Source organism: Marmota flaviventris, chromosome 9 (genome assembly GCF_047511675.1).
Source record: "Marmota flaviventris isolate mMarFla1 chromosome 9, mMarFla1.hap1, whole genome shotgun sequence".
NCBI classification, from domain to species: domain Eukaryota; kingdom Metazoa; phylum Chordata; class Mammalia; order Rodentia; family Sciuridae; genus Marmota; species Marmota flaviventris.
In genome coordinates, this window is record NC_092506.1 from 58,430,203 (window position 1) to 58,439,814 (window position 9,612).

The 9,612-nt window shown below is 38.0% G+C and overlaps 1 protein-coding gene across 1 annotated transcript; it reads left to right on the forward strand.

Annotated features, from left to right (window-relative positions):
- Nucleotides 1-1,775: 1,775 nt before the first annotated feature.
- LOC114098556 (olfactory receptor 52H1-like) lies at nt 1,776-2,720 on the forward strand. The gene has a single exon (XM_027942799.2). It carries the CDS (start codon nt 1,776-1,778, stop codon nt 2,718-2,720), a length of 945 nt encoding a protein of 314 aa, XP_027798600.2.
- Nucleotides 2,721-9,612: the final 6,892 nt, after the last annotated feature.

The window sequence follows — 9,612 nt, forward strand, 5'->3', positions numbered from 1 at the left end:
AAATAAATATTAAAATTCTCTTTCTCTCTCTCTTTAAAAAAAATTATATGTTTTCCTTATAATTTATCCTTTCTGGGTCATTTTGTTTTAGGTCTTACATGAGCAACATATAATTGTATTTTTTAAAAATAGCTCTGCTTTTTTAATAGGGGAGTTTAAGTAATCTATATTTATTATAAGTTTGATTTTATGATGTTAACTTGTTTTAGACTTTTAATTTACTAACTTTACATGGGTTAGTTTTGGGTCTTTTGTAAGACTGATATCATATATACTCTCTATAGTCTACTGGTTCTATAGAGAAGTTTGGTGTTATATATGGGAATTTAGGAAAAGTCTCCTTGAGTTTGATTCAGATTTATCATTTCATTCTTCCCTTTTATTTTTGTGGTACTGGGAATTGAATCCAGACGTAATCCAACACTGAGCTATATATCCGGCACTTTTTACTTTTTATTTTGAGTCAGGCTGTTACTGAGTTACCCAAGCTGGCCTCCAATCTTTGATGCCCCTGCTTCATACTCCAGAATCTCTGGGATTATAGGTGTGTGACACCAAGCCCAGTTTATCATTTTCTTCTTGTGTGGCTATTGACACAAGTTCCTTCTCTCTTCTTCATTTTCTGCATTCAGGAAGAGTAGATAATATTAATACCTATCTCATAGGATTGTTAATAGTATTAAAAATTGATTTCATATGAAGATTTTTCAATTTTTGTTGTACATCCAAAGTTCTTAAAAAGTATCAGTCCTTGTTCTAAAGTTTGCTTATTTGCTTTTATCATGATCCAGAATTCAGAATATATAAATTCTATTTTTTTTCCACTAGAGGTCACCTCTGTATTATAAAAAGCACAATAGAACTGATTTTTTCTTAATTCTTACACAAGATTTCCTCCTTCTTTCCTTAGGGTGGACTGGAGATTGAGCCTCACATCTTTTCTGGTAACATTCTCCATGTGAGGGATTAAACATGACAGTCTAAGAGGACATTCCAGACTGCTAGTCCTAAGGACTTTCAAGACAGTCATTAAAACGTGGGTAGCATTGGTGTGCTGGACAAATTGTGGTTCCAGTGATGGACTTCACACTTTTCTCTACATTCCCATGCCCTTTGTGAATTCTAGGCCTCTGACAATATGTAAAAGTGTCACCTGGCATGAGACAGTGGCCTGAAAGGTGTTGGCTGTGGAAACTAATGATCTAGATGCTGCAAGTTACTAAAGATGAGATCATTTTTGGTCAGATTAATTTTCAAAATTTCAGTTTCTATAAAAAATTTAAAAAAAAATGAAGGGGTTAAAAATCCATGTTCCCAAAGGCTGTTCTAAGAAAGATAATATTTGTGTAAGAACCTGGTGTATAGCAGGAGTCTATAATTGATAATGACCTTATTTTCCCAATTGTGACCCATTCCTTTAGTTTGTATTCTTGCATGTAGTTAGATTATTTTTCTCACCACACATACCTGTACAGCAACACAGAATATATTGACTTAGGGTAAACTTAGTAATTAAAGTGGGAATAGCATTTTATGAATTTTAAGGTTCCAGAGGAACTTGTTGATGAAGGCCAGGAGTACTGGGGTCTAAGGATTATTTCTTAAAGTGATGAGCACTATTCTTAAAAACAATGGAATTTCTTTCTTCAAATATAGGAAAGAGGAGAACTGAACCTGAGGAAGAGATGGAGAAAGAATAACCATACAATTTTCTCATCTTCATTATAACAATTCATTTTTAGGACACAGAAGTTATGCATTGGATTTCAACAGCCATGTACAACCTGAGTAGCTACAACACAGGCCCCTTCACCCTTTCAGGCATCCCTGGACTTGAGCAGTACCACGTCTGGATCAGCATCCCCTTCTGCTTTATTTATTTTGTGGCCATCGTGTGCAATAGTATTCTTGTCTATCTCATTGTGGTGGAGCACAGTCTTCACACACCCATGTTCTTTTTCCTTTCTATGCTGGCCTTGACAGATCTCATATTGTCTACCACGTGTGTTCCCAAAACCCTTAGCATCTTCTGGTTTGGTCCACAGAAAATCAGTTTTCCTGGCTGTCTCACCCAATTATTCTTTTTGCACTACACTTTTGTCCTAGACTCAGCTATACTGCTGGCTATGGCATTTGACCGCTATGTGGCCATCTGCTCTCCTTTGAGATACACCACTATTCTGACCCCCAAAGCCATTGTCAAAATTGCTGTGGGAATCTCTTTACGGAGTTTCTGTGTTTTTGTCCCATGTGTTTTCCTGGTGAATCGCCTACCTTTCTGTAAGACACACATCATTGCTCACACATACTGTGAGCACATAGGTGTTGCCCGGCTTGCCTGTGCGGACATCTCCATCAACATCTGGTATGGTTTTTCTGTCCCCATCATGACAGTGATTATAGACGTGATCCTAATTGCTGTCTCCTACACCCTCATCCTTGGTGCTGTTTTTCGCCTTCCCTCCCGAGATGCACGCCAGAAGGCCCTTGGCACCTGTGGGTCCCATATCTGTGTCATCCTCATGTTCTATATTCCAGCATTCTTCTCCATCCTTGCCCATCGCTTTGGACATAATGTCCCTTGTACCTTTCATATCATGTTTGCCAACCTCTACGTGATTATTCCACCTGCACTCAACCCTGTTGTCTATGGAGTAAAGACCAAGCAGATCCGGGACAAAGTCATTCTTCTGCTCTTTCCCAAGAGGTCCCAGTTATAGATGCTTGTTTCCTGGGGGATCAGGGGAAAGTTCCTAAGTATGTTAGGTCAAAGACTAAACCTGTAGCCAGCGACTTCAGAGAAAGAACACATGAAAAAATTCCTTATTAATCAGAACTTATATTTCCTTTGTTGTTTTAGGCAGAAGTCTGTTCAGTCATTCCAGATATAGGAAAATAAATTGTGAGTCTAGAAAATAATAAATATTTATTTTACTTGTGAAAAAAAATCTTTGCAATTTCTTATGGTTATTATAAGGTAATATAAAAGTTTTCATGAAACAATAAAATAACTAGCATTGATTGTACTTTCATAGTAAAGATGTCTCTAAGGAATCAAAAATTTTTTTTTTTTCAGATTTAAGGATCATATTAGTTTCTTTTTTTTTTTTTTTTTTATTGGTTGTTCAAAACATTACACAGCTCATGACATATCATCTTCCATACATTTGATTCAAGTGGGTTATGAACTCCCATTTTTTACCCCAAATACAAGTTGCAGAATCACATCGGTTACACATCCACATTTTTACATAATACCATATTAGTGACTGTTGTATTCTGCTACCTTTCCTATCCCCTACTATCCCCCCTCCACTTCCCTCTCATCTTCCCTCTCTACCCCATCTGCTGTTGTTTAATTCTCTCCCTTGTTTTTTTTTTTTCCCCCTTTCCCCTCACAAACTCTTATATGTAATTTTGTGTAACAATGAGGGTCTCCTTCCATTTCCATAGTTTCCCTTCTCTCTCCCCCCACTCGTCTCTGTTTAATGTTAATCTTTTCCTCATGCTTTTCTTCCCTGTTCTGATCTTAGTTGCTCTCTTTATATCAAGGAAGACATTTGGCATTTGTTTTTTAAGGATTGGCTAGCTTCACTTAGCATAATCTGCTCTAATGCCATCCATTTCCCTGCAAAATCCATGATTTTGTCATTTTTTAGTGCTGCGTAATACTCCATTGTGTATAAATGCCACAGTTTTTTAATCCATTCATCTATTGAAGGGCATCTGGGTTGATTCCAAAGTCTAGTTATTGTGAATTGTGCTGCCATGATCATTGATGTGGCAGTATCCCTATAGTATGCTCTTTTAAGGTCCTCAGGGAATAGACCGAGAAGGGCGATAGCTGGGTCAAATGGTGGTTCCATTCCCAGCTTTCCTAGGAATCTCCATACTGCTTTCCATATTGGCCGCACCAGTTTGCAGTTCCACCAGCAATGTACAAGCGTACCCTTTTCCCCACATCCTCGCCAGCACTTATTGTTGCTTGACTTCATAATGGCTGCCAATCTTACTGGAGTGAGATGGTATCTTAGGGTGGTTTTGATTTGCATTTCTCTGACTGCTAGAGATGGTGAGCATTTTTTCATGTACTTATTGATAGATTGTATGTCCTCCTCTGAGAAGTGTCTGTTCAGGTCCTTCGCCCATTTGTTGATAGGGTTGTTTGTTATCTTGTTGTTTAATTTTTTGAGTTCTTTGTATATTCTGGATATTAGGGCTCTATCTGAAGTGTGAGGAGTAAAGATTTGTTCCCAGGATGTAGGTTCCCTATTTACCTCTCTTATTGTTTCTCTTGCTGAGAGAAGACTTTTTAGTTTGAGTAAGTCCCATTTGTTGATTCTAGTTATTAACTTTTGTGCTATGGGCGTCCTATTAAGGAATTTGGAGCCCGACCCCACAATGTGTAGATTGAAGCCAACTTTTTCTTCTATCAGGTGCAGAGTCTCTGATTTGATATCTAGGTCCTTGATCCATTTTGAATTTACTTTTGTGCTTGGCGAGAGAAAGGGGTTCAGCTTCATTTTGTTGCATATGGATTTCCAGTTTTCCCAGCACCATTTGTTGAAGATGCTATCCTTTCTCCATTGCATGTTTTTAGCGCCTTTATCAAATATAAGAAAGTTGTAATTTTGTGGATTGGTCTCTGTGTCCTCTATTCTGTACCATTGATCCACCTTCCTGTTTTGGTACCAGTACCATGCTGTTTTTGTTACTATTGCTCTGTAGTACAGTTTGAAATCTGGTATCGCTATACCTCCCGATTCACACTTCCTGCTTAGAATTGCTTTTGCTATTCTGGGTCTTTTGTTTTTCCATATGAATTTCATGATAGCTTTATCTATTTCTACCAGAAATGCCGTTGGGATTTTGATTGGCATTGCATTGAACCTGTAGAGAACTTTGGGTAATATCGCCATTTTGATGATGTTAGTTCTGCCTATCCATGAACAGGGTACATTTTTCCATCTTCTAAGATCTTCTTCTATCTCTCTCTTTAGGGTTCTGTAGTTTTCATTGTATAAATCTTTCACCTCTTTTGTTAGGTTGATTCCCAAGTATTTTATTTTTTTTGAGGATATTGTGAATGGGGTGGTTTTCCTCATTTCCATTTCAGAAGTTTTGTTACTGATATACAGGAATGCCTTTGATTTATGCGTGTTGATTTTATATCCTGCCACTTTGCTGAATTCGTTTATCAGTTCTAGTAGTTTCTTTGTAGACCCTTTTGGGTCTTCTAAGTATAGGATCATATCGTCCGCAAATAGTGATATTTTAAGTTCTTCTTTTCCTATTTTTATGCCTTTAATTTCTCTTGTCTGTCTAATTGCTCTGGCTAGTATTTCAAGGACTAAATTAAATAGAAGAGGTGAGAGAGGGCATCCCTGTCTTGTTCCAGATTTTAGCGGGAATGCCTTCAGTTTTTCTCCATTTAGAATGATGCTAGCCTGAGGCTTAGCATATATAGCTTTTACAATGTTGAGGTAAGTTCCTGTTATCCCCAGTTTTTCTAGTGTTTTGAACATAAAAGGATGCTGTACTTTGTCGAATGCTTTTTCTGCATCTATCGAGACGATCATATGGTTCTTATCTTTAAGTCTATTGATGTGGTGAATAATATTTATTGATTTCCGTATATTGAACCAACCTTGCATCCCAGGGATGAATCCTACTTGATCATGGTGCACAATTTTTTTGATATGCTTTTGTATTCCATTCGCCAGGATTTTATTGAGAATTTTTGCATCTATGTTCATTAGAGATATTGGTCTATAGTTTTCTTTCTTTGAAGTGTCTTTGTCTGGTTTCGGGATCAGGGTGATGTTGGCCTCATAGAATGAATTTGGAAGAGCTCCTTCTTTTTCTATTTCTTGAAATAGCTTGAAAAGTATTGGTATTAATTCTTCTTTGAAGGTTTTGTAAAACTCCGCTGTATACCCATCTGGTCCAGGGCTTTTTTTGGTTGGTAGTCTTTTGATGGCTTCTTCTATTTCTTCCTTTGTTATTGGTCTGTTTAAATTGTGTGTGTCTTCCTGACTCAATCTGGGCAGCTCATATGACTTAAGAAATTTATCGATGTCTTCACTGTCTTCTATTTTATTAGAATATAGGGTTTCAAAATACTTTCTAATTATCTTCTGTATTTCTGTAGTGTCTGTTGTGATATTGCCTTTTTCATCCCGTATGTTAGTGATTTGAGTTTTCTCTCTTCTTCTCTTCGTTAGCATGGCTAAGGGTCTGTCGATCTTATTTATTTTTTCAAAGAACCAACTTTTAGTTTTATCAATTTTTTCAATGTTTTTTTTTGTTTCAATTTCGTTGATTTCCGCTCTGATTTTAATTATTTCTTGTCTTCTGCTATATTTGCTGTTGTTTTGCTCTTCCTTTTCTAGGGTTTTGAGATGTAGTGTGAGTTCGTTTATTTGTTGGTTTTTTCTTTTTTTGAGGAATGAACTCCAGGAAATGAATTTCCCTCTTAAAACTGCTTTCATTGTGTCCCATAGATTCCGGTATGTTGTGTCTGAATTGTCGTTTATCTCTAAGAATTTTTTGATTTCCTCCTTTATGTCTTCTGTAACCCATTGATCATTCAGTAACATATTGTTTATTTTCCATGTGCTGCAGGATTTTTCCTTCCTTCTTTTTTCATTGATTTCCAGTTTCATTCCATTATGATCAGATATGGTGCATGGTATTATCTCCACTCCTTTGTATTTACTAAGAGTTGCCCTATGGCATAATATATGATCTATCTTTGAGTACGATCCATGTGCTGCTGAGAAGAACGTGTATCCACTTGATGATGGTTGATATATTCTATATATGTCGGTTAAGTCTAGGTTATTGATTGTGTCATTGAGTTCTATAGTTTCTTTATTCAGCTTTTGTCTGGAGGATCTGTCTAATGGCGAGAGCGGTGTGTTGAAGTCACCCATAATTATTGTGTTTTGGTCAATTTGACTCTTGAACTTGAGGAGAGTTTGTTTTATGAATGTTGCTGCACCATTATTTGGTGCATATAAATTGATAATTGTTATGTCTTGTTGGTGAATAGTTCCTTTTAACAGGATATAGTGTCCTTCTTTATCCCTTTTGATTAACTTAGGTTTGAAGTTGAGTTTATTCGATATGAGTATGGCCACTCCTGCTTGCTTCCGAGGGCCATGTGAGTGGTATGATTTTTCCCAACCTTTCACTTTCAGCCTGTGTATGTCTTTTCCTATCATATGAGTCTCCTGAAGGCAGCATATTGTTGGATTTGTTTTTTTGATCCAGGTTACCAGCCTGTGTCTCTTGATTGGTGAGTTTAGTCCATTAACATTTAAGGTTACAATTGAAATATGATTTGTACTTCCAGTCATGTTTATTTATTTATTTATTTTAGTTTGGCTAGTTTTTACTTTTTGGTTGTTTTCCTCCGCCTTTACTGAGATACCTCCCGCTGTTGGTTTTGGGCACTGTTTTTCCATTCCTCTTCTTGTAGAATTTTGCCCAAAATGCTTTGCAGTGCTGGTTTTCTGGCTGCGAAATCTTTTAGCTTTTGTTTATCGTGAAAGATTTTAATTTCATTGTCAAATCTGAAGCTTAATTTTGCTGGATACAGTATTCTTGGTTGGAATCCATTATTTTTCAGCGTTTGAAATACATTGTTCCAGGATCTTCTCGCTTTCAAAGTCTGTGATGAAAAATCAGCCGTTAACCTAATTGGTTTACCCCTGAATGTAATCTGCCTCCTTTCCCTCGTAGCTTTTAATATTCTCTCCTTGTTCTGTATGTTGGCTATCTTCATAATTATATGTCTTGGAGTTGGCCTATTACAGTTTTGGATGTTTGGGGTCCTGTAGGCTTCCAGGATTTGGCAATCCATTCCATCTTTCATCTCTGGGAAGTTTTCTAGGATTATTTCATTCAATAGGTTGTCCATTCCTTTGGCTTGAATCTCTGTGCCTTCTTCTATCCCAATGACTCTCAAATTTGGTTTTTTGATGAAATCCCATATCTCTTGGATAGATTGCTCGTGAGATTTAAGCATCTTTTCAGTATTGACTATATTCTTTTCAAGTTGATAAACTTTGTCTTCATTATCTGATGTTCTGACTTCTACTTGATCTAGTCTATTTGTAATATTCTCGTTAGCATTTTTAATCTGGTTTATGGTTTCTTGCATTTCTAAAATCACTGTTTGGTTTTTTTTTAAGATCTCTATCTCCTGGTAAAGCTCGTTCTTTGCAGTTTGTATTTGTTTGTTTAGTTGGTTTTCAAAATATACTTTCAATTCTTGGATTTGCTGTCTCATGTCTTCTCTAAAATTCCGTTCCATCTGAGTTAGGTATGCCTTGATTTCTTTCCCTGTCCATGTTTCTGATGCTTCTAGGTCCTCCTGTAGATTTAAGTTGTCCTGCATTATCTGTACTCCTTTTTTCCCTGTTTTTTTCATGTTGTTCACGTTACTTTCCAGCTCTATTTGACTGCTTTGTAACTGCCTTCTCCTATACATTTGTTTTGGCTTTGTTTATATCTGTTGTTTCTCCTTTGTGGTGGGAGATTATGCCTATAGATGTTGGGCTTTATTGTACTTTAGAGCTGATTCATTCAATTTATAAAGGGCTTCCGGATTTTGTATGCATATAGTGATTTGTTTTTTGTTCTTAGGACTTTATGTTGGGTGCTATGAAGGTATACGGGTTAGTATGTCTTGGCTACTTTAGAAGATTGCTCTACTGAAGGGGGATGCTAACCGTCAATTGGATCAGGGTGTTGGTAGTAGCTAGGTATTTAGGAGCACTATAGACGGCCTCGAAACATTCACCTGTTTGCATTTAGACAGTTACACGAAATGGAGGATGTAATGCTTGGGATGAAAGTTGGGGGGAAAGGAAAGGAAGGTGCTCTTGAAAAGTAAGAAGGAGGGGGAGTTAGATAGCATAGAGGAGAATGGAAAGAACAATAAAACTTGGAAGGGGAGAGAAAGAGGGAAAAAGGGAGAGAAAAGATAAAATAAAATAAGAAATAAAATTAGGTCTTAGAGATCCATTTTCTTCTCTTCCCGTAGGCAAAGCTGTGCCCTCCAGGCTGAGATTTGCCCTCAATGTGTCAACAGCAATCCCTGTAAGGCGGCTCCTGGGAGTCTCTCAATCCTGTTGGTCCAGAGCCGTTTCACTTCTACGGCCCCTCCTCCCCTTCCTCCTGCCAGCCAGCCAGGTCCTGTGCACCGGAGGAGGTTCTCCAAGGATTTGGTTACACTTTCAGCACCTCTGGGTGCTCTATTTCCCTAATGACTGAGCACTCTCTCTGTCATTCATCTAAGCCCCAGTGCTGTGGAGCTGTGTTCTGGGAGTCAATAGTTTAATTTTTCCTGACCCCTTTGGTGGGCACACCTTCGGAGTCTGGCGGCTAAGACCATTGGTGTCGCCACTGGTGGTAATGGGAGTTGGGGGTCGAGGATCCCATCTGCTTCCCTCAGCCCCTACAATCACGACCACTCCGCTAGCAGTAGGAGGAGTTGGGGGTCTGGAGTGTCCTCTGTTTCCCTCCGCCCCTACTGTCACGCCCTCTCAGTTGGCGGTTGGGGGAGTTGGGGGTGGGGAGTCTTCTCTGCTTCCCTCCGCCCCT

What these genes read in the sequence shown, in the direction of transcription:
- LOC114098556 (XM_027942799.2), top strand. Translation starts at nt 1,776, where the DNA reads ATGTACAACCTGAGTAGCTACAACACAGGCCCCTTCACCCTTTCAGGC.